The sequence below is a fragment of the Hyperolius riggenbachi genome, chromosome 9 (assembly GCF_040937935.1).
Source record: "Hyperolius riggenbachi isolate aHypRig1 chromosome 9, aHypRig1.pri, whole genome shotgun sequence".
Lineage (NCBI taxonomy): Eukaryota > Metazoa > Chordata > Amphibia > Anura > Hyperoliidae > Hyperolius > Hyperolius riggenbachi.
The window spans coordinates 278,462,489-278,487,814 of record NC_090654.1 but is presented as its reverse complement, the minus strand read 5'-3'; the positions used below and the strand labels follow the sequence as shown (position 1 = coordinate 278,487,814).

General features: G+C 45.1%; 1 protein-coding gene across 1 annotated transcript in view; it reads left to right on the top strand.

The window, feature by feature from the left end:
• The window catches only part of TXNDC16 (thioredoxin domain containing 16), a 118,587-nt gene that overhangs the window by 75,259 nt on the left and 18,002 nt on the right, over nt 1-25,326 (top strand). Inside the window, exons 15-18 of the mRNA XM_068254648.1 lie at nt 969-1,137; nt 8,944-9,080; nt 12,127-12,211; nt 24,846-24,984. Coding sequence (XP_068110749.1) covers nt 969-1,137; nt 8,944-9,080; nt 12,127-12,211; nt 24,846-24,984 — 530 coding nt within the window. The remainder of the gene's footprint in view (nt 1-968; nt 1,138-8,943; nt 9,081-12,126; nt 12,212-24,845; nt 24,985-25,326) is intronic.

The following is a 25,326-nucleotide window of genomic DNA, read 5'->3' as shown; positions in this document are numbered from 1 at the left end:
TAATAATTTTTCTGGTGCGTGTATGCCTGCCTAATTTTTCTGGCTGCACTGCAGCTGCAACAACAAAACAAAAGGCATGTACATGTGCCAATTCCCCTTCGTGATCATTACCTTGCCGCGGTGAAAAGGCTTGCGTATCCCAATAAAGCAATGACCGCCAGCTATATGAGTGTCTTGGGGGGGAGGGTGCACACCCAAGATAATAAGGTTGTTGCTTCATTGTGGACAGACCAAATTCGATCAGCTGAACAGTCACTGTCAGTCATTGAGCTATCGCCTGCACTCTGGCCATGGTGCGGCGCACCAGTCCAGCACGGCCTTCACTACACAAACAGCTGTTTGCGGTGCGTTACACACTACGTTTGGACTGTCAGTGTGAAGCAGTATACTAATTACACTCCCTGATTGATGTATACACATGCAAAATGTTTTAAAGCACTTTAGGCCTCCAGGTTAACATGCAATGTGATTGCTGCCCTTAAACCCTGCTAGCGGTATGCAGTTTCTGAGGCTGCGTCCGGGAAGGTGTTTAGGGTTAGACACCACCCGGGGGGGGGGTGTTAGTTTTAGGCACCACCAGGAGAGGGTTCTGTGTGAGAGTAGGGTTGGGTTAGGCTGTATTGTTGAATTACGTAACGATTTTTAACGTTAATATCTTTTCGTTATTATTTCCTGTCTGTTTTTACAACGGTATTTATCGTTAACCAAGTTTGACAAGGATGTCTATCGTTATCAGATTTTGTTATCCACCGGCGCCATTTCGTTATCCAGCCGGGCCCTTTTTTCACGGCGCCCATTTTTCATGCACGCAAAATATGTAATAACAAGAACAGTACAGATTAGTTTGTACATGGACATATTGTATGTGTGAAACGTAGTACAGTAATTCGAGCCGTCTGTTAGTAGGGGATTTGCTGTATTATAGTTATAGTCGTTGTTGGTCTCCAGACTCTCTTTGCTTCCCACAGATCTGCCGGACGTGTCTTTGGCCAGAGTGAACTGTGCGGACTGGACAGACGTCTGCAGGAAAGAGAATATATCAAGCATCCCTGTGATAAAGATCTACCAGGAAGGGGAGGAGCCATTTCTGTACCCGGGCATGATGGGAATGGAGGAACTAGCCACCTTTCTCATTCTGTGAGTGTTTTTTGTTTTATAAAAACAAGTTTGCTTTCTTAAAACAGAAAGAATTTGCGATAATTCAGGTTGGAGTGCGCTTGAGATTTCTCCCAAGGCATCACTGCTGAATATATGCAAATTAACCATTGTTACCCTTAGAAGCTAAACACACCTCCAGAACCGCTGGAATGCAATGATGTGTCAGCTTGTTAATTTGTACAGAGCCATAATAATCCAACATGCATACAGACTGTTTCGGATTGTTTGATCCTCATCAGTGCATGGCATGGATTGATTGCTAGAATATCAACCTGTCCTCAAGTGAGTGAACATTGGAGGCTGCCCTTACTGGCGTTGTTTTAAAAATGCTATGGGTCCTGGCTATTGTGGTGATCCTTTGCTTCTAATATTTTTGGATCAGGACACAGTGCAGATCAGGTGTTCTCTCCCACTCGGGCTAGATGCTTGTGCCAGGTGTAAGACCCAGATTTTACCGTAGCCAAGACATCAGCAGGACAGCCGGCTAAATATAATTTATGAAGGGCATAAGTGATAGTGGCCTCCACTTTCCTCTAACTTCAGATTCCACTTAAAGGGAACTTGAAGTGAGAGGGATAGGGACGCTGCCACGTATGTTTCCTTTCAAACAATACCAGTTGCCTGGGTGTCCTACAGATCTTTCTGGTCAGTAGTTTCTGAATCACATAACTGAATCAACAAGCCTGCAGATAAACTTGTCAGATCTTTGTCAGAAACCTCTGATATGCTGCATGCTTGTTCAGGGTCTGTGGCTAAAATTATCAAAGGCAGAGGATCAACAGGACAGGCAGGCAATGTGCATTGTTTAAAATTAAATAAATATGGCAGCCACCGTATCTATCGCCTTACACAATGTTATGCTTGTTTAGACAATCAAAACTTAACTTTTAATACACATTGAAAACAGGTTCCACCAGTACTGCTTTTTAGAAATACACAGACTGGGTAGGAGGAGGGGATTTACAAATGAATCACCCTTTGGCAACCACTTGATGCATGGATATAATCTGGTGTTTTACCCACTGCTCCTCACCCCTACGAATGTAAACTACAAACACATCACCACCCAACAATACCTAACCCAACATGTTTCACCCCTTAACCTTTGGGGGCTTCATCAGGGCAACAAAGTGCAGTAGTGCTAATAGTGCATAAACAGTGAGTTAAAAAAACCAATGTCAGTGTACCTGTGTCCAAGAGAATGGAAACCTCTGGATCCTATGGAGGCTCACCATGGTGTCCTTTAACCCTTTGGGGACCGGCTACCTAACCCCCTTAAGGACCAGGCCATTTTACATGCGGGGGGGGGGGGGGGGCGGATTTGGTGGGTGTCAGGCAGCCTGATCCCCAGTCTAGCTAGCTGGGCATGGTGTCCTCCTTGTAGCCAGGTGTCCCCCGTATTTCTAGCAGCCTTTACTCACCTCCTAGGCTCCAGCGATGAGCAGCTCTAGCCCCCTCTGCTCTCGCCAGCATCCTCACTCGCACTGGCGTTAAGTTACGGGTTGTGGCTTGATGATGTCATCAAGCCAGGACCCGACACATCAGAGTGAGTGGGGATGCCGGCCAGAGCGGAGGGGAGTGCCGATTGGCGGGGGAACTTAAGAAAGGGGAGTGGATCCTCTTCTTCTACTCAGACCGCTACTGCCTTGATAGTGATGACTACGATACGGCGGCGATGCGCACAATCACGTTGGAAGCGGAAACAGCAGGTGACGTAAAACCTATACCGCATTGCCGCATCAAGCTTAGACAGCCACAAGTGCAGCATAGAATTTACCATCAGCAGTCCGGAAAAGGTTAATCCGCCGTTGCCGCTCTTGGACCCCCCCAAAGACTACCGAGTCGGTAAGCTGATTGGGGTCACATGCCTCTTCAAGCACGAGTACGGCCATACTCCTGCAGGTGCACCTCCCAAAATAAATAACATAGTGCCTCTCAAAGTATAAATCATAGTGTTTAATGAACTGGTCAATACAAAACATGGAGAGCATTTAAAACTTAGGCAACGTTGGCAATAACAGCGCACACATGCAGCATGCAACCGCCCAGCAACACCAAAAAGTTCTCCTGCCTAATCGGGGATCCCCTTTAGGAGAAGTCTAGCGGATGGGGGCTGAATTAATACAGGCCCATGGGTAGTACAATACAATAATACAATACAATAACATTTCTATAGCGCTTTTCTCCCATAGGACTCAAAGCGCTTAGGCTCTCTCAGATTCAGTAATTAGTAGGATGAAGTATTCACACAACAAAAGTTATATTTCTGCAAATGCCAAACTGAACAGGTGGGTTTTCAGTCTGGATTTAAACACGTCCAGGGATGGGGCTGTCCTGATCTGTTGAGGTAAGGAGTTCCAAAACGTAGGGGCAGCATGACAGAAGGCTCTGGGACCAAAAGTTTCCAAGTGGACTCTGGGTATGACTAGATTATTAGAACCTGTGGATCTGAGAATGCGGGGATTGCTACGCAGCTGTAACATATCTTTCATGTATCCAGGGCCTAGATTATTCAGGGATTTAAATGTCAGTAGGCCGATCTTGAATAGGACCCTCCATTCTATAGGTAGCCAGTGAAGGGAATGCAGGACTGGCGTTATGTGGCAGTGACGGGGTTGGTTGGTTAGCAGTCTGGCAGCAGTATTCTGTATCAGCTGTAGGCGGTACAAGACCTTTTTTGGAAGGCCAGTGTAGAGAGCATTGCAGTAGTCCAGTCGGGATGTGATGAAGGCGTGGACTAAGGTTGGCAGATCTTCTGGGGGTATGAGGTGCTTGATTTTTGCAATGTTCTTCAGGTGAAAATAGGATGATTTCACCACAGCAGAGATTTGAGTTCTGAAGTTTAAATCCCCATCAATTAGAACTCCCAGGCTACGCACATGATCAGAGCTGCGTAGATCCGTGCCTCCTATTCCCAGTGGTGAAGACTGCAAGTTAAGTTGTTTTGTTATCATGCTCTGCCCTCCAATCAGAAGGACTTCAGTTTTGTCTGCATTTAGTTTCAGCCAGTTGTCATTCATCCATTGCTGTAGTTCACGTAAGTAGGCGTTTATAGTTAGAGTTGGGTCTGTCACACCAGGCTTGAAGGAAAGATATAGTTGGGTGTCGTCTGCATAGCAGTGGTATGTCAGGCCATGTTTTTGGATTAGTTTTCCCAGCGGTAACATGTAAATCGTGAAAAGCAGGGGAGAGAGGATTGAGCCCTGGGGCACCCCATACTTAAGTGATACAGGGGTGGACAGGAAGGGCCCCATAGACACTTTGTGGGTTCTGCCACTCAAGAAGGATTGGAACCACTGAAGTACTATGCCATCAATGCCGCAGTATTCCTGTAGCCTGTTTATCAAGATGTCATGGTCAACTGTGTCAAAGGCTGCAGAAAGGTCTAGCAGTATGAGGATCGAGCACTCTCCTCTGTATCTTGCCATGAGCAGGTGGTTGCATATTTGGATGAGGGCAGTTTCAGTGCTGTGGTGTTTCCTGAAGCCAGACTGGAATGGGTCATAACTGTTATTTTGTAGGATTCTGGCTTCTAGCTGGAGGTATACAGCTTAGTAGTACATACGATTCCCCTGCTGCAGGCATGACTGAGCGCTTGAATGGCATTAATAACCAGATGGATGTCCATATTGAAGCAGCAGAGTAGAGCCAGTGGAAAAATATGCAAGTCTAATTTGTCCAGGATCCAGGCACAGTGTGCTCTTACCACTCCTAGTACAACCAGTAGTCACCTCACATTGGTGCGCTCCCTCCCTTCTCAAGCGGGGGAGACTTCACAGGCAATTGCCACGAGGGACATCAACTAAGCCAGCCGGAAACAAGTTGGATACATTCAAGAGGAGGTGCATGCCCCACAAATGCGTGTGCTGGCCCCCCACCAACGCGTTTCGGTCACTTGGACCTTCATCAAGGTGTGGGCGGAGTTGTATACAACTCTGTTAAGTACCTCTCTCGTATCCTAGAAACAACCGCCCAAAGCGAGGAGCCAATGCAGGCATATGGAGACAACAGAGTTCGTAGAGAATGCACTGATTGTATAGGCCGCCTGCAGGTGCACACATAGGTGGCTACGTGCTACTGGGCAGGCGTGGCCACGCTCGTGCCAGAAAAGGAGCCACATCAGCTCGAGGGTCCTCGGTAGTGGCAGAGGGCCAGAGGGAAGTTTCTGGGTGTACCAGGGGCTTCCCTCTCCGTAGGTAAGTATGTGATTTTTCACTCAAGATTCAGCTCAGGTTTGCTTTAAAGCACTGCATCCGCCAACGCCTAACATACGAAAGTGGATCCGCAGGCGTTCATGGACGAGAATTCCCGTCACGGAACAGACTCCATTCCCCATCACGACACACCCGCCCACCCGCTAACAGAAAACACATGTGAGGTGCGACAGGCATGACCGCGTCTTCACATGTTTAATTACACGTAATTCCCGGGGTCTGTAAACCGATATTATGCTCTGATCATCTATCACGGCAGGAAATAAAGGGAAGCTGATTATCGAATAACGCCGTAATAAAATAAACACGAGATGTAATTAGGAAGTGGAGAAATCCAGCAGATGACAAATCCGCTGCTGATTAAAGACCGAAATTCTGAAACCATCATTTAAAAAAATATACATATATTTTCCCACTGAAATAAATTGAAGGGGACCTGTCTCTGCCAGTTCATGCATAAAGCTTCAGGGTAGGAACACACTAGGTGGAAACGCTACCATTACCGCACATAATACAATAAATGGGCCGCATTAAAAAAAACATATTTGTTTGCGTTCTGCAATGTGCGTTTTTTAAAACACTGAACTTGCTGCATATTTTTCTAAAATGCACCTGATGTATGTCAGTGGTGACGCAAAGGTATAGCGTTTTATTGCGTTGTGTATGCGTCTTTTTAAAAAAAAAAACAAGTTTGTTGATGTATTTCCGCTTCCTGTTGACTTCCTAGTGATTGGCATAAACGCATTTTAAAAAACCGCATACAAAATGCATAAAAACACATGCGATTTCATGTGCGAAACGCAACGGCATTGAAACGCAAGCAAAATGCAAGAAAAACACATGTGCGAAACAGAAACGCCTAGTGTGTTCCCAGCCACAAACACACTTTCAGTTACTGCTATTTAGTATTTACTATTCAGTTTCAGTTACTATTTCCCAGAAACGTTGCTGGGAATGCTCTGGGGACCGTCACTGACACCTTGATCAGCAGGAGAAGCAGCAGATCATTGCTGGGGGGCAGAGATCAACGAACGGGAATGGTTTTTCCCGTTCATTGATCTCCGGGCGAGTGGCCTGCGGCGTGCACGGGAGTGCGAGCGGGAGCGCGGACAGCGGCGGTAGCGGCGGGGGGTGCGTACAGTGGAGGAAATAATTATTTGACCCCTCACTGATTTTGTAAGTTTGTCCAATGACAAAGAAATGAAAAGTCTCAGAACAGTATCATTTCAATGGTAGGTTTATTTTAACAGTGGCAGATAGCACATCAAAAGGAAAATCGAAAAAATAACCTTAAATAAAAGATAGCAACTGATTTGCATTTCATTGAGTGAAATAAGTTTTTGAACCCCTACCAACCATTAAGAGTTCTGGCTCCCACAGAGTGGTTAGACACTTCTACTCAATTAGTCACCCTCATTAAGGACACCTGTCTTAACTAGTCACCTGTATAACAGACACCTGTCCACAGAATCAATCAATCAAGCAGACTCCAAACTCTCCAACATGGGAAAGACCAAAGAGCTGTCCAAGGATGTCAGAGACAAAATTGTAGACCTGCACAAGGCTGGAATGGGCTACAAAACCATTAGCAAGAAGCTGGGAGAGAAGGTGACAACTGTTGGTGCGATTGTTCGAAAATGGAAGGAGCACAAAATGACCATCAATCGACCTCGCTCTGGGGCTCCACGCAAGATCTCACCTCGTGGGGTGTCAATGGTTCTGAGAAAGGTGAAAAAGCATCCTAGAACTAAGGAGGAGGAGTTAGTGAATGACCTCAAATTAGCAGGGACCACAGTCACCAAGAAAACCATTGGAAACACATTACACCGCAATGGATTAAAATCCTGCGGGGCTCGCAAGGTCCCCCTGCTCAAGAAGGCACATGTGCAGGCCCGTCTGAAGTTTGCCAATGAACACCTGAATGATTCTGTGAGTGACTGGGAGAAGGTGCTGTGGTCTGATGAGACCAAAATAGAGCTCTTTGGCATTAACTCAACTCGCTGTGTTTGGAGGAAGAAAAATGCTGCCTATGACCCCCAAAACACCGTCCCCACCGTCAAGCATGGGGGTGGAAACATTTTGCTTTGGGGATGTTTTTCTGCTAAGGGCACAGGACAACTTAATCGCATTAACGGGAAAATGGACGGAGCCATGTATCGTGAAATCCTGAACGACAACCTCCTTCCCTCTGCCAGGAAACTGAAAATGGGTCGTGGATGGGTGTTCCAGCACGACAATGCCCCAAAACATACAGCAAAGGCAACAAAGGAGTGGCTCAAGAAGAAGCATATTAAGGTCATGGAGTGGCCTAGTCAGTCTCCAGACCTTAATCCAATAGAAAACCTATGGAGGGAGCTCAAGCTCAGAATTGCACAGAGACAGCCTCGAAACCTTAGGGATTTAGAGATGATCTGCAAAGAGAAGTGGACCAACATTCCTCCTAAAATGTGTGCAAACTTGGTCATCAATTACAAGAAACGTTTGACCTCTGTGCTTGCAAACAAGGGTTTTTCCACTAAGTATTAAGTCTTTTATTGTTAGAGGGTTCAAAAACTTATTTCACTCAATGAAATGCAAATCAGTTGCTATCTTTTATTTAAGGTTATTTTTTCGATTTTCCTTTTGATGTGCTATCTGCCACTGTTAAAATAAACCTACCATTGAAATGATACTGTTCTGAGACTTTTCATTTCTTTGTCATTAAACAAACTTACAAAATCAGTGAGGGGTCAAATAATTATTTCCTCCACTGTATATCTACGCTCCGGACGGGGAACTGAAGTCCAAAGGAACGTAGCTGTACTGTACCCGGGCGGCAAAGTGGTTAAAGTGGACCGTGGGGGGGGGGGGTGGGGGGGGTGAGGCTGCAGTCGGAAGGGAAAATTAAAGTGGGTATGAAACTTCATATTTACTGAAAAAAATAAAATAAACGGTCCAATCAGAAATTATTTATAAATTATACATATAGTTTACCTATCATGCTCTTTTTAGTGTTTACTGTCAGATTTAGGAGAAATGTGATATGAAAATAAAATAACATAATATTTCTGCTTGTTTCCATTTTTACTGTTTCTCTGTGATGCCAAAAGTGACATCACTTCTGCCCTTTTCTTTTTTTTCAACCCAGCTAAAGAAAGGTTAACGGTAACCTAAACTGAGAAGGATATGGATTTTTCCTTTAAATAATACCAGTTGCCTGACTTTCCTGCTGATCCTGCATGTCTAATACTTTTAGCCACAGCCCTGGAACAAGCATGCAGATCAGGTGCTCTGACTGAAGTCAGACTGGATTAGCTGCATGCTTGTTTCAGGTGTGTGATTCAACCACCACTGCAGCCAAAGAGATCAGCAGGACTGCCAGGCAACTGGTATTGTTTAAAAGGAAACATCCACATTCCTCTCAGTTTAGGTTCCCTTTAGCACATATTTTTGGGGCACTATTTTTAGACTTTGTTTTATTTTTTTTATTTTTCAATGTTACAACCCTCTTTAAAGTCGTAATATCTTTTCTGCTGTGTTACTGTGCCCTGTTCCCCTCTGTCCATGTAAAACGTCACATTTATATCGTCAGGATGTCGCAGGAATGTCCCCTAACGCTGAGTACAGAAGAGGAAGCAGAAGACTATCTCACTGGAAAGATGAAGAAGATGCCGTTATCCATTCACCACGTTTCGTGCCTTGGGATATTTCCCCCCCACACGGGAGGAGGTTGGTATGATCCGTGGGAGAGACCACCTACAGAGGGGGCTCTCAGATATGGTTAAAAAAGGACCACAAGCTCACAATACTGTATAGAACTGGCTGAGGTTATTAGATGTACAATATTCGCAGAGTAAGTTTACAAAGATGGTTTTCCAACATTTTGATACCCCACAGTGTTCTCCCCAGAAGTTTTTTCCAGCCGGGTGCCATGACAAATTAGTTAGGTGCGGAGGACAGTGAGATGCGTGAGTGAGCTTGCATTATCCTATTCGTGCAATACACGCTGGTTAAATGTGTGTTGCTATGGTAACGCACATTATGCTAATAGGGTAACGTGCTTTAGTACCAGTAAAATTGCTGCCTGCGCACATCAATTTTATCATTGCTTCGTGCATCAGGCCCAGTGACTTAAACTTGTATGTACTGACCCCCCTCTTGTAGTATGTCATCTGTCTCTGTACCATTGCTTAAAGAGGAACTATCAAAGAACCTGTCCTTCTATAAACCCCACATACCTATAGAGCTTTTAGCTAGCAACATTAGAAAGCTTTTCAGAAGTCTCTCATCACAGCCTGTGTGAAAAAAAAGTTTTGTTTATCAGCTTTTGTAACAAAGTCATCGTTGGGAAGGCAGGGGCTGTACCAAGTGGATAGGTTACACTTCTCTGTTACTATTCACAGAGGAGTGATTTACTGCTCATTTCTGCATTGCTCATACACACGCTGCTTTCTTACAGATCATATGAGAACAGCTGAGGGATTTTTCAGCTACAGAGAAAGGATCTGAAGAGAAGGTCCTGTACTTTTTCCTGTACTTGCATGCTTCCCCCCCCCCCCCCCCCCCATTAAGAATGAGCTCTTCCTGGTAGCAATCTCTGTTTACGTTACACTGTCTGAGACAGAGAGAGAGACACAGGAACAGCTGATGAGTTATTTACACAGTATTTCATGCTATATTTCTACTTTCTATCATTCTGAACACATTTTACTCACAGGATTTCAGCCAGTGAAGATTGTTTCTGTATGCTGGATGTGCTGGACACAGTCCTGAGTAATGCCTACAGTGAAAACTGTTCTCTATAAATGTCATATTTTCTTCACATAAAAAAATGAAAAGATTAAATAAAGCCTTTGTGTCACATGCCCCCTAGTGGCCGGACCGCACAATGCCTTTCAATCGGTTTCAGCACACATACCATGCAATTTCGTGGTCGCAATCGGTGCGCAGAAACCGCTGGGACTCTGCTGCAGACAGACCAGAAGGAGGCGTGCGATCTATAAAACACAAAATACTAGGCTGTCATCATCTATTTCTAATGGGAAGAGAAGCCTAATCTGCCTGATACTAATACCTGCAAATAAAACGGTTAAAACACACCCTGTTCTGACTCATAACAACAATTCTTGGTGGCGAATCTTCAGAAAGCTCGAATTTGTTTTGTGTGGCTGAATAGTAGGGGTAGCTGAACAAAAAATGACTTTTAGAACTCTTTTATTAATAAATGCAATATAAAGAATTATTATATACAGAAAATCATTAAAATCAACAATTATAGAGACAACAGTAGCGCAGTATAAAAATAAAAGTAAGGGAAGAAATAAACAAATACTTAGGTTCACATGAAAATGTCCTTTGTGGAGTCTGAGCACATAGAACAGTCCTTTGTTTCAGTTCAGGAAGATGGCTACCAGCCACATGGTCCTCTGGCTGGCTTGAACAGGTGATGTTATATAGGGGAGGACTGCCCCTCCCTGTATGCATTCTGGTTTTATGGAAGCTAGTTTTGGGGGTGGAACAAAGCCAGCCCCCTCCGGTTCACAAACCAATCACCGCTCATTCCCTTGGAGAGATTTTTTAGATTTACCTGTAAAACGCTGTAATTCAAAAACGAGAAATGCCATATTTGTGCGGACGACAGATTCATATTCTTCAGAATATGACAATTCCTATGACATCAGACTTGGCTACCAATATTATGTTTACTTCCTGAGAGGTTTGATACTTTGTCGTGGCTTATCCCTGGCCCCCAAGACTGGTATCAAAATGTCCATCAAAACACCACAAATCAGATGATATAACTCCCATAACTGTCCTGGGCACGGTATTCCTTAGGCATTTTTTTCCCTCTTCCCCATGCGGAGTCAAGAAGTCTGATATCCTGCTGGGTTTACCCTGTCCTTATGGCCCATACTCGCAGGCTACTTTTGTCCCTCGTCGCTAGCACACGGGAGCGTGTGCGCGACACATCGGCGACACTTCGTCGCCGGGTCCCTCCGCATACAGACGGAAGCTGTCGCCGGCGTCCCTCCCCCCCCCCCCCCCCCCCCCCCCGCCGGAAGCCCTGTGCATTCCCTATTGGTTGCTGTCACTAGTCCGCATACACACGCGGACTAGCGACAGTTGCGGCGGCAACTGTCGCCAGGCTATTGACCGCGCCAATCGCCAGGCGACAGCTTAGAGTAGCGACATTTTGGGGCGCGCACGCAATACTCACGGGCGACCTGTCGCCGCAACACGCGCGTGCAACGTGGTTGCGGCGACAATTGTAGCCCGTGAGTATGGGCTATAACAGAAAAGCAGCAACACTTTGCCATATGGGCTTACTGCTGGGAAGCCTTCACACCTAGGTGTCAGTCAGAGACAAAAGGGGACTTCATGAAAAGAGTTCTGCTAGCAGCTGAAATGGCCAGATTCCCAAACTAAGACTGAAGTCTGCGAGGCCCTAAACATTCAATATTGATCTGGCACGTCAACAACAATCGGTGCAGAAAACCAATTGCGATTGCGTTTTCTTTTCTCTCTCCTTTTCCATGACACTTTGTATTGCTATTTACTAGTAATTACTGGAAATATATATGGTATTTAGAATTTTAGTTAACTCGGATAGTTGTCCTGTCTGCTTCACATTGCAAGTGATTCCGCTTTACTATATAGTATACAGTATACTCATTCAGGTTTATTTATATACTACGGAAACAGTGAGCACTGGGCTGCAAGTAATCTTGAAATCTAACAGTCCAGTACTAACGCCAGATTTTCTCCAAAATTGCAGCTGCCGATGACTTTATCCAAGCTGTGAAAGAGCTGCGCGGTTTTGCAAGTGTGGCCCTTTACACCGGAGAGAAGACCGCCATGCTGTGAGTCCGGGGGATTCTGTCTCTGTTCATTTCTTCCTATGTTTTTGTATTACTGATGTTAACTTAACAGGAAGAGGTGTGGTAACACAGGGCACTGATAGGTGCAGGCTGGGAGGAGGAGGCATGGCAGCACAGGACACTGATTGGTGCAGGCTGGGAGGAGGACGCATGGCAGCACAGGACACTGATAAGTGCAGGCTGGGGGGAGGAGGCATGGCAGCACAGGACACTGATAGGTGCAGGCTGGAAGGAGGAGGATACATGGCAGCACAGGACACTGATAGGTGCAGGCTGGAAGGGGGAGGCATGGCAGCACAGGACACTGATAGGTGCAGGCTGGAAGGGGGAGGCATGGCAGCACAGGATACTGATAGGTGCAGGCTGGAAGGAGGAGGCATGGCAGCACAGGATACTGATAGGTGCAGGCTGGAAGGTGGAGGCATGACAGCACAGGACACTGATAGGTGCAGGGTGGGAGGAGGAGGCATGGCAGCACAGGATACTGATAGGTGCAGGCTGGAAGGAGGCGGCATGGCAGCACAGGACACTGATAGGTGCAGGGTGGGAGGAGGAGGCATGGCAGCACAGGATACTGATTGATGCAGGCTGGAAGGAGGAGGCATGGCAGCACAGGACACTGATAGGTGCAGGCTGAGAGGAGGAGACATGGCAGCACAGGATACTGATAGGTGCAGGCTGGGAGGAGGTGGCATGGCATCACAAGACACTGATAGGTGCAGGCTGGAAGGAGGAGGCATGGCAGCACAGGACACTGATAGGTGCAGGGTGGGAGGAGGAGGCATGGCAGCACTGGATACTGATAGGTGCAGGCTGGAAGGAGGAGGCATGGCAGCACAGGATACTGATAGGTGCAGGCTGGAAGGTGGAGGCATGGCAGCACAGGACACTGATAGGTGCAGGGTGGGAGGAGGAGGCATGGCAGCACAGGATACTGATTGGTGCAGGCTGGAAGGAGGCGGCATGGCAGCACTGGACACTAATAGGTGCAGGGTGGGAGGAGGAGGCATGGCAGCACAGGATACTGATTGATGCAGGCTGGAAGGAGGAGGCATGGCAGCACAGGACACTGATAGGTGCAGGCTGAGAGGAGGAGACATGGCAGCACAGGATACTGATAGGTGCAGGCTGGAAGGAGGAGGCATGGCAGCACAGGACACTGATAGGTGCAGGGTGGGAGGAGGAGGCATGGCAGCACAGGACACTTATAGGTGCAGGCTGGAAGGAGGAGGCATGGCAGCACAGGACACTGATAGGTGCAGGCTGGGAGGAGGAGGCATGGCAGCACAGGACACTGATAGGTGCAGGCTGAGAGGAGGAGACATGGCAGCACAGGATACTGATAGGTGCAGGCTGGAAGGAGGAGGCATGGCAGCACAGGACACTGATAGGTGCAGGGTGGGAGGAGGAGGCATGGTAGCACAGGACACTTATAGGTGCAGGCTGGAAGGAGGAGGCATGGCAGCACAGGACACTGATAGGTGCAGGCTGGAAGGAGAAGGCATGGCAGCACTGGGACACTGATAGGTGCAGGCTGGGAGGAGAAGACATGGCAGCACAGGACACTGATAGGTGCAGACAGGAAGGAGGAGGCATGGCAGCACAGGACACTGATAGGTGCAGGCTGGAAGGAGGAGGCATGGCAGCACAGGGACACTTTTAGAGGAGCTCTGCAACTGACTAAGTTGAGTGGAACTTTAGGAAAGCTGGACTGCTTACATGACATAAGAAATACAAGAGTGCTGTCTTGGTACCTAATGCTTTTTGGACTGTTGACATCCATGACTTCAGGTCCCCTTTAGGTAATAACCACATTACTCTGCTGTCGTATTGCCCCATCCTCGGCCGTGTACTTTGGCTGGGATTTGTTCCCTTTACTCATCCTGTGATCCTCCAGCCTGATAACATCTAGTAATGCAGCAGGCGAGAGATGTTATGAGCCTTGGTAATGGTGCGTAGCGCGGATCCACGCTGAATGGCTTCTGCAGAACGCAGCCCTCGCTGGCCTCACTTTCAAGTCCGCCTCACATCTGTGCAATCCATTGGCGGGCTTGGAGCCGGAGTGTTTGATCTGTAATATCCTCTTTATTTTGGGGAAAACAGGAAATAATTGAATGTTTAGTGTTTAACCCTTTGCAATCTTCTGTTTCGCCATCACCCCCCCCCCCCCCCCACCCCACCTACACACAAACACACACACACACATATATATATATATATATATACATATACATATACAAATACACACACAGAAATTCACATATTGAGACACAGAAACACACACAGACCCAGCCATACACACACACACAGCTTCTCTCTCTCCTTCCTTGGCTGTCCTACACAGTCTAGCTGTAATCGTCCTGGCAGCAGATGGGGTGGAGCTACATCCTGCCTATGTTTTCTCCTCCCCTTTCTATCTACTGCAAGTGAGAATAATTACAGAGGTTATAACTTAAAGAGAACCCGAGGTGTGTTTAAAGAATGTTATCTGCATACAGAGGCTGGATCTGCCTATACAGCCCAGCCTCTGTTGCTATCCCAAACCCCACTAAGGTCCCCCTGCACTCTGCAATCCCTCATAAATCACAGCCATGCTGTGAGGCTGTGTTTACATCTGTAGTGTCAGTCTCGGCTGCTCCCCCGCCTCCTGCATAGCTCCGGTCCCTGCCCCCGTCCCTTCCCTCCAATCAGCAGGGAGGGAAGGGATGCAGGCGGGGACTGGAGTTCTGCAGGAGGCGGGGAGAGCAGCAGACTGACACTATAGAGATAAACACAGCCAGCTCTGACAAGCTGTTTGTCAGCAGCATGGATGTGAGTTATGAGGGATTGCAGAGTGCAGGGGGACCTTAGGGGGGTTTGGGATAGCAACAGAGGCTGGGCTCTATAGGCAGATCCAGCCTCTGTATGCAGATAATATTCTTCAAACCCACCTCGGGTTCTCTTTAAGGACTGGAGTGATAAGACAACAACTTATGCTGGGAATGCACCATGATATTTTTTTGGCAGATAGATGGTTTGATAGCTAATTTCCGACATGTCCAATCTGATTTTCGATCGTTTTTTGAACGCTTTTTCATAGAAGTGAATGGAAATCGATCAGAAAAAATGATTGGACAGTAAATCTGTGGAAAAATCTTAGCGTGTATTCCCAGCATTACTGTTAAAGCTTATCACTACGTGTTAAAGAGGGATTGTCAGCCACAAAATCAAATTCCATTTACCTACTGCTCTGTGTTGAATATGTAGTCTGCAACCTTACCCTGCATTGCAAGCACTCCAATCTATTCAGAAACATTTCTGCTGTAATGCATCTTCTCTCAGTCAGCCTGCCTCTATTTGTTCCATTGCCGACAAGAAGGAAGCTTGTTATCTCACCTCCCATATTCCAGCTCCTTACTGATTGGCTGAGGGCAGTTCAGTGTGAAGCTGCTGAAATATGATCTATGCTGTGTTCACATGTGTTTACAAAGCAAGCTAGAGAGGACAGTGAAGTTTCTAAGAGAAAAGAAAGTAAAGAAGGAAATGACTTTAGTGAGAGGGAATCAAGATGGCAAATGCCAGGAGCAGAATTCTCTTTATTTACCATATACAATTTACTGAAATAAAAATGTGGCCAGTACAATACATTATATATAATCAAATAAGTAGTTATGTACTTATATATGTGGTTTTTTTTATTCCTGGGATAGTATGGCTGTCCCTGCTGCTTTAAAGAGGATCTGTCAGCCATACTCTCACAGAAAAAAACACATATATATATGATAAATATTTGCTATACTTACAAAACATATGTATTGCGCTGTCCAGGTTTTGATTTTAGTGATTTTTCTATAGTAAAAATAGAGTAAATCCTTCTTAGGATTCTCTATTTTAACTGTGTCTATCTTGAAGCCAATCCTGTTGCCATTTCCTCCCTTACTCTCCTCTGCCTGATTGTGTATGCATTGGCCGCCCTCCTCCCAGTCTTCAGGCACTCCCACCCAGCTCTGTAATAGAAAGTGCATTGTCTCAGCATGAGAAATATTGGCCAATCAGAGAGAAATAGAGGTGTGGGAGGGGATATCAGGCGGGAAAGAGGCTTCAGCCAATTAGGCTGCATTAGTTAAGTCCGAGGGGAAAATAGAGAAGCAAAAAAGGACAACCCAGCATGCCCTGCAACTTCCTTTGTGCGGCAATGTACCAAATCGAGTCAGGTAACCTGGGGAATGATCATTTATCAGCAAGAAAAGTAATAGTGATTTTTAACTTTTGGATTGTCTGGTTAGCATCCTTATTACTTAAAAAGATATAAATAAAGAATTGATTTTTGAATTTAGGCCCAACAGTAACACTAACCACTTTACCCCCCGTGGTACGGATTTCTCCGTCCCTTTTTCCATTCTTATAAAACCAAGGGACGGAAAAATCCGTACCTCCCGCGCTACTGCCGCTGTCCGCGCTCCCGCCACTCGTGCGCGTGCTCCCGCCGCTCGTACACGCCGCTCGCCTGGAGATTAATGAACGGGAAAATCCATTCCCGTTCGTTGATCTAAGCCCCCACAATGATCTGCTGCTTCTAAGAGAAACAGCGTGATCATTGTGATTTTCCCAGCCTCATAGTGCTTCCTGTAAGCGTCCTTCCGGACACTTACAGGTCACATGAACAAAGACTCACTTTGGCCATCTTGTGGCCAAATAGTAAAACTACACCCTAAAGCATTTTACATTTACAAATACATTAGTTTTACACAATAAAATTAACTAATTACCTCCCACACTCCCCAATTTATTTATTTTTGTAATTAAAAAAAAAAATACAATAAAAAAATAAAACATAAATAGTTACCTTAGGGACTGAACTTTTTAAATATTTATGTCAAGAGGGTATAACACTGTTACTTTATAAACTGTGGGCTTGTAATTAGGGATGGATGCAAAACTGAAAAAAAATGCACCTTTATTTCCAAATAAAATATTGGCGCCAAACATTGTGATAGGGACATAATTTAAACGGTTTTATAACCGGGACAAATGGGCAAATACATTTCATGGGTTTTAATTACAGTAGCATGCATTATTTAAAAACTATAATGGCCGAAAACTGAAAAATAATGATTTTTTTCCCCACATTTTTTCCTATTTTCCCATTAAAACACATTTAGAATAAAATAATTCTTGGCATAATGTCCCACCTAAAGAAAGCCTAATTGGTGCCGAAAAAAACAAGATATAGTTCATTTCATTGCAATAAGTAATGATAAAGTTATAGACGAATGAATGTAAGGAGCGCTGAAAGGTGAAAATTGCTCTGGTGTTTCAGGGGTAAATCCCCTCGGTGGGAAAGTGGTTAATAACACAATCTTCTTTAGTGAGTTAACATTTAAAATACAGATTGATGTGTGGTGATAAATTTTCACCTGCCTTATCACCAGCATTTCCCATGCTGGTGATGTTCCCATGCAACAAGGTTCACAGAGAGCAAACTGTCAAGACCATGGTCATGACATCATGCGGTGGGAGGGGTTTCACCACAATATCACCCATACAGTCCCCCTGATGATCTATTCGAGAAAAGGTAAAGATTTCTCCTGGGAAAGGGGTATCAGCTACTGATTGAGATGCAGTTCAATCCTGGATTACAGTTCCTCTTTAAAGGGAACCTAAACTGGGAGGGATATGGATGTTTCCTTTTAAACAATACCAGTTGCCTGGCAGTCCTGCTGATCTCTTTGGCTGTAGTAGTGGCTGAATCACACACCTGAAAAAAGCATGCAGCTAATCCAGTCTGACTTCAGTCAGAGCACCTGATCTGTATGCTTGTTGAGGGGCTGTGGCTAAAAGTATTAGAGACACAGGATCAGCAGGAGAGTCAGGCAACTGGTATTGAAAAATCCATATCCTTCTCAGTTTAGGTTCTTTAAGAGCACTGCCACTCTATTATTCTTTTAGCAAAAATGATCTGGGATCCCGGGTCTCTGTGTCTTTCTTGTCTTTTCTGGAAGGATTTTTGGGCCGCACACATGTCAAAAAAGTGCCTGGAAAAAAAGGGCGCCGGGGATCGCAGCTAGAGAGATATTTCGTTCAGCTCAGCGGTAATCTACTACTGCATTTTGATAGTAAAATATTGGTAATATTTACTGATATTTTACTATGGTTAAACCTAACCCTAATCTCACACAGAACCCTCCACTACCGATGCCTAACCTAACAACCCATCCCCCCCCCCCCCCCCCCGGCAGTGATGGGCTGAAATTTCGCTTTTGCGAAATTTCACATCGAAATGTCGCATTATCGTACTCGTAATGCGACATTTCAGGGAAAATCGTAATTGATTTCGTACGTAATAGTAGTATTTCATAATTTCGCGTCATTTTTGCGCAATTTCGTGAAATTTTGTGCCGACTTTGGTAGTTAATAGCAGAGCCCTCGTACATGCTATTGCTACCAAAATTGGTACATATGTGAAGTAGAATATTGGGTACAAGACAAAAAATTTTTTTTTCAAAAAGACATTGTAGTTTTTGAGAAACTCGATTTTAAAAATGCAAAGAAAAATGTTTTTTAAACTGTCATTTTTCCAAGTTTAAAAACCATTTTTTCTTTGCATTTTTTAAATCGATTTACTCAAAACCTATATGGTCTTTTTGGAAAATTATTTTTTTCCCTTGTACCCAGTATTCCCTTTAACATAGGTAGCACTTTTGGTGTCAGTAGCATGTATGGGGACTTTGCTATTAGCCTCCAAAGTCGGCACAAAATGACGGCAATTTTTATGCGAAATTACGAATTATTACAAAATCAATTTAGTTTGCAAATCGTAATTACGTATAGGCGTAATTGCGAAAATATACGTGAAATTTTGTGAAATCGTAATTTTGCTGATCACAGTCATCACTGCCCCCTGGTGGTGCCTAACCCTAAGAACCCCCTGGTGTTGCATAACCCTAAGAGCACCCAACCCCTTAGTGCCTAACTCTAATGATTGGCAAGCCCTAAAATTAGCTTGCGCAAGCCTATTTTTTTACTCCAAGCCTGTCTGCGGAAATTGCCCCCTCTTGCCGTTAGTGGACGCCTCTGGGCGCTGAAATAGACCTTCATTTCTGTATATCGCGGCTATTCTAAAAGCTGTGATTTGTGGCAAAGAATGTATAATTCGGTGCCCACTAGCGTCCGGCAAATTTCCCTATCACACTGCAAAATGCGGTGCCATTTTTATCAAAAGGCCTCCTGCGCCCTTTTTGCCTGCTTCGCTTTAGACCCCCCCAGTTTCCATCCCTTTTCATTTTGTAAAACAGACGGCAATCATGTTTGAAAGCGAATCTTTGCTTCTTTCCCGGGGTTCTGCTTTAAAGAGAAACTCTGACCAAGAATTGAACTTTATCCCAATCAGTAGCTGATACCCCCTTTTACATGAGAAATCTATTTTTTTTTCACAAACAGACCATCAGGGGGCGCTGTATGACTTATATTGTGGTGAAACCCCTCCCACAAGAAACTCTGAGGACCGTGGTACTCCTGGCAGTTTCCTGTCTGTGAACCTTACATTGTGGGAAATAGCTGTTTACAGCTGGTTCCAACTGCCAAAACAGCAAACATCACCTGCCAGCAGTAAAAATGTCACCATGTAATAAATGTCAGAATATAAATCAGGGATTTAAAATATTTTACAATAGGCAAACACTGACTAAATCATTTATACATCATTATTTTAAAAATGAAGCACTTTTTTATTACATTATTTTCACTGGAGTTCCTCTTTTTTTGGAGAAGCGTTTCTGCTTCCCGGCTGCTGGGATGTCTGGTGCCAGGCTTGAGGGAGACGGGGTCCCTGGGGGGGTGCAGCATATGGCTTTCCCAGCATCCTCCCCCCTCCACATCCTAATTTCCGAGTCTGTCTCTGACTTGCTGGTTTTCCAGGCCTCGCCTGTGACAGCAGAGCAGCAGCTGACAGAGACCATACTGATTATCCCGAGCCTGGGAAACGGGAGCAGAAAGCCACAGCGGGTCTCATTTCCATCATGGCACAGGGAGATGATTGGATGGGGGGAGAAGGAGAACTGGTCGCCCTCTGCGGTGTTATGTCATGAGTGTAGGGAGATTCGCCCTATTGATAGAAAAAGTGCCCCTGGTGGGGTACTTACCTCGGGAGGGGGAAGCCTCTGGATCCTAAAGAATCTCTGCTGCATTGCCACTTCTCCAGTCTCCATGGAGTCTTCCACAGTGGCCTCTCCCTTTCCTTTCTGCTTGCAGTAGGGTAAGCCCGGAGTGTAGACCTGGAAGTCCGCTGCAGCAAAGCTGTGTAAACAGGGTGCTCTGGCAAGGACCAAGGGACTTCTGAGATCCCACTCCACTGGTTGTTCCATATGAATCCCCCACATTACCGATCACCACATCACCAGCACACTGCAATTGCACCCTAGTGGCATGCGCCTGTCCAGCAGGAGACAACAGGTAGGAAGGTGAGGTCACATAGTCACCACCCTCTAAAAGACACCGTCACTCAGGATGGAAGATGCTGAATGATGTCACCACAGGTCATTCACTGGAGATCTCATGACAATGTGGGATTTTGGAGAGAGTAGGGGGTTCTAGATGGGGAGGGGAATTACATTTGTAATTCCTCCTGGAAAATAGGCACCTTTTAAACATTGGAGAACCTGGATGTCTGTGCTTTTTCCAACTTGTCTATTTGGATGAGTCAGAAGATGAGCAAAGTTGGATTGGTGTGGCTCTGTAAAATTTATAAGCTACTGGCTGAAGATCCGGCGTTGCCCGGGTATGTATTTGGTTGTTGTTGGGTCTGCCCACTTTTTCTAACCTTGACACACAGTCAATCAATGACCAAGCTTGTGAGCTTTAATAATGTGAGAATGGAATCAGTTTCTCAATCAAACAAATCTGATTGGCTGTTTGTGGCTCCACCCCTTTAGTGAATTTGAACCTCAGTCACCCAATTACTGACTGTAGCAGATCTGAGGTCTCTGCCATTAACAGTGTAAAAATGGCAGCAATGTAAATATTCCCCTTGAAAATCAATAGGTGAATTTTGATTGGTGGTTGTAAGCCCCACCCACTTTCATGTAGGCCCCACCCACTTTATTTAATATTAAGCCCAGTCACCCAGTGACCAACTGTGCCAAGTTTGAGAACCCGGCGATTAGCAGTCTTATGCTGGGAATACACGGCTTGATTTTGAGCAATTAAGATGGCTTGATAGATAATTTCCGACATATCCGATCTCCCGCCCGATTCTGGATTGAAGTGAATGGAAAAAGACAAGAAAAACGAGCCGAAGATAGCAGAATTGACTGCAGAATCGAGCGGCGAATCAATTGAGCGGCAAAATCGAGCCGTGTATGCCCAGCATTACAAAGGCTGCAGTTTACCCATTTAAAATGAACGGCTGCAATTTAATTGGCTGTTTTATGCTCCACCCACTCACTGAATTTTGAACTTTGGTCAACAAGTGTCCAACTGTGCCAAGTTTGGGGACTCTGGCTTTATTACTGTGAGAATGGCAGCCTTTTACATTTTCCCATTGAATTTGCCCGGCTGTCCTACCGATCCTCCACCTTTATTACATTTAAAGGGTCACTACAGCGAAAAACTGTAAAATTTAAAATATGTGCAAACATATACAAATAAGAAGTACATTTTTTTCCCAGAGTAAAATGAGCCATAAATTACTTTTCTCCTATTTTGCTGTCACTTACAGTAGGCAGTAGAAATCTGACAGAAGTGACAGGTTTTGGTCAAGTCTATCTCTTCATGAGGGATTCTCAGCAAGGCTTTTATTCTTTATAAATATATTCCTGAAAAAGGATTTAAACAATGATGCTGGCCAGCTTCCCTGCTCGCTACACAGTTTTTTGGCAGTTGGAGAGAGCAACTGCCATTCACTAAGTGCTTTTGAAAATAAATAAATCCCTGAGAATCCCCTATAAAGAGATGGACTAGTCCAAAACCTGTCACTTCTGTCAGATTTCTACTACCTACTGTAAGTGACAGCAATATAGGAGAAAAGTAATTTATGGTTCATTTTACTCTGGAAAACATGTACTTCTTATTTGTCTATGTTTGCACATATTTTACATTTTACAGTTTTTTGCTGTAGTGCTCCTTTTTAACCAGACCTTGAACAAGCATGCAGCAGATCAGATGTTTCTGACTGAAGTCTGAATCAGAATCAGATTTATTTTACCAAGTACGACGGGGCTTGTACCCGCAATTGGTTTTGGCACAAACAAGTTCGGCAACGCTAAATGATAAGCATACAGGTTAGGTACAGTAGAATACATGTAGGGTAGGCATAGAGTAAACTATACACATAGACAACATTGGATAGTGCAAAAAATAACTCAGTGGACACACCGGGGAAGATTTGGAAGGGATGGGGCGGAGGAGGACCAGGAAGGAAAAGGGCTGAGAGCCAAAAGGCCACGGCTGCCACTCCTTGGTGCCACCATCCACACCTAGCTTCATCAGCTGTCAATACCTTAGGTCAGTGGGGGAGGGAATGGGGGGGGGGGTAAGTCGGACTAGAGGAGGGTAGACCAGATGTGTGATTCAAACACTATTGATGCCAGAAAGATCAGCAGGACAGCCAGGCAACTGGTATTGTTTAAAGGGAAATAATTATGGCAGCCTCCATATACCTCTCACTTCAGCTTTCCTTTCAGGGGCGTAGCAATAGCCCCTGCAAGGGATGCAGAAACTGCAGGGGACCCCATGTGGGGGGAGAAGTTTCTTTTCCCTGTCCTGAGAGACTGACAACTAAGGGCACAAAGAGAAAAAGCTCTCTGCACAATTGTTCTAATCAATGCATCTGCTCAGCCACTGATAAGCAATCATACAAAGTTTTGTAGACAAAGACTTGTAGACAGTCCATATTCAGTGTGCAGCAGGCTCTTGTGTACTGGGCCCTGCCCCCAATCTCTTTACCCCTCCCCAAGTGCTGTGTACTGTAGTGATGCTGGAGGAGTCTGCAGAGCCAGTACTGCTCCATCAGAGATGGACAGAATGGGCTTGATTCACAAAGCCGTGATAACTCTTTTCACGGTCGCGCCAGCGTTATAGCGTGCATAACGTTTCCCCCCGCAAATGCAAATTTGCGTGCAAATTCACAGAGTTATCACAGCTTAGTGCTGCAGCTGGGATCACACTTGTCTGTCAGTTTTCTGTGTGTGTTTTCTGCACACCATGGGCCTGATTCGCTAAACTGTAATTACTGATATCACGGTCACACTAGCGTTCTGAGTGCGTTATAACGCGTGTAATGATTTTTTTACGCTAATGTGAACTTTCACGCGATAACGCTGCACTTTTCACGTTTTGCACGCAAACATTCGCCTTAGCGCAATCAAATCGTTACGCGCGTTATAACGCGTGCAAAACGCTACCGTGACCATGATATCAGTTATCACGGTTTTATGAATCAAGCCCCGTGTGTGTCTGTATGTGTGAAAACATGCACGTTTTATCACAGAAGCTAAGGTAGAGATAGAGAGAATGCTCCCAGTGCTTGACTGCTGTCTGGTTCTATCTGCACGGGGAAAACGCATACAAGTGTGCACTAGCCAATTGCATAACATTGGTTCTCAGTTTACCTGTGCAGAAAGTGAAGGGTGGGGAAGGTTCCCCCTCCAAAGTTTTGCAGGGGGGCCCAGTGATTTCTACTTACGCCCCTGTGTCCCTTAATTATATTGCCTTACTTATATTATTTTAAAGAGTAACGCCAGAAGGATAAAATGCACTAAAAACGTTTAAAACGTTAGGAGAAGCGGTGGTGGACCAACCAACCCAAAACAGACACAACTGTCGATTTCACTGGAAAAGCATTTATTCACATACTCCTAAAACAATTGGCAACACGTTTCGCAGGTACAATCCCGCTTCTTCAGGCAATAAACAATCAGGAGTAACACACTAAAAATGACAGAGATGAAAAGCACGAATCAGATATCTGTGTGTGGCGTAATGGTATTACATATGTGTGGTATTAGGGGATGTGAAAATACATAAGGGAATTTTGGTTCTATGTTCATGTGCAAGTGACTAATGTGATAGGCGGTAAGTAATCATGTGGAATTGTTCAATAAAAGAGATGTATCTATAGGTTTTGTGCTAAAAGGAAGTAAATCAAAAACGGTTTGCTTCAATATCTATATGAATACAGCGCAGCAGCATACACGTAAACCTGTGTATACCAGTGAGCATGTGTACATATGAATATATAGATATACTGACTGAAGAAGCGGGATTGTGCCTGTGAAACGTGTTGCCCATTGTTTTAGGAGTATGTGAATAAATGCTTTTCCAGTGAAATCGACAGTTGTGTCTGTGTTGGCTGGTCCACCACCGCCTCCCCTAACGTTTTAAACCTTTTTAGTGAATTTTATCCTTCTGGCGCCTCTGTACATCTCTATTTCACCACAATATCAGCCATACAGCGCCCCCTAATGATCCGTTTGTGAAAAGGAAAAGATTTCTCATGGGAAAGGGGGTATCAGCTACTGATTTGGATAAAGTTCAATTCTTGGTCATGATTATTCTTTAAGCTTAGGGACAGCTAATCAATTCAATAACCAGATAATAAAAGAGAATTTATGATCTGAACTGAGATTGCTGTTTATTTCAGGGCAGAGAAGTATGGCGTGTCTCCCCCCGCTGTGCTGATCTCCAGATGTGGTGCAGAGAACGTGCGTTCCGTTCCCCTCCGTGACACCCAGAGCGGCGAGATCCTCCCACTTCTGAGACGGGAGCTTCTGGGAGAGTTTGTAAGTACTGTATGACTGAAGTTGTGTGATTATCAGAAACCCTTACAGGCATTAGCCATAAAATCCACACTTCCTGAGCCCATCTTCATGAACATCGAGCTTACTCAGGATAGTAAGAAAAATATCCAGTGTGGTTGGAGATATCAAGTTGATAAGAGATTGGAGGAGAATGGCTAGGCTAAATATTAATGTTGAATGCAAGCAGAGAAAGCGGGTTGGCAATATGGTGCGGCAAGTGAGCTTCGATAGTGCAAGCAGGTACCCTGGATAAACAGCTGAGCGTGCTCTGGTGGACAGGCAAACATATGTGGCACATGAAGCAAAAGACAGGAGAGACCGGCA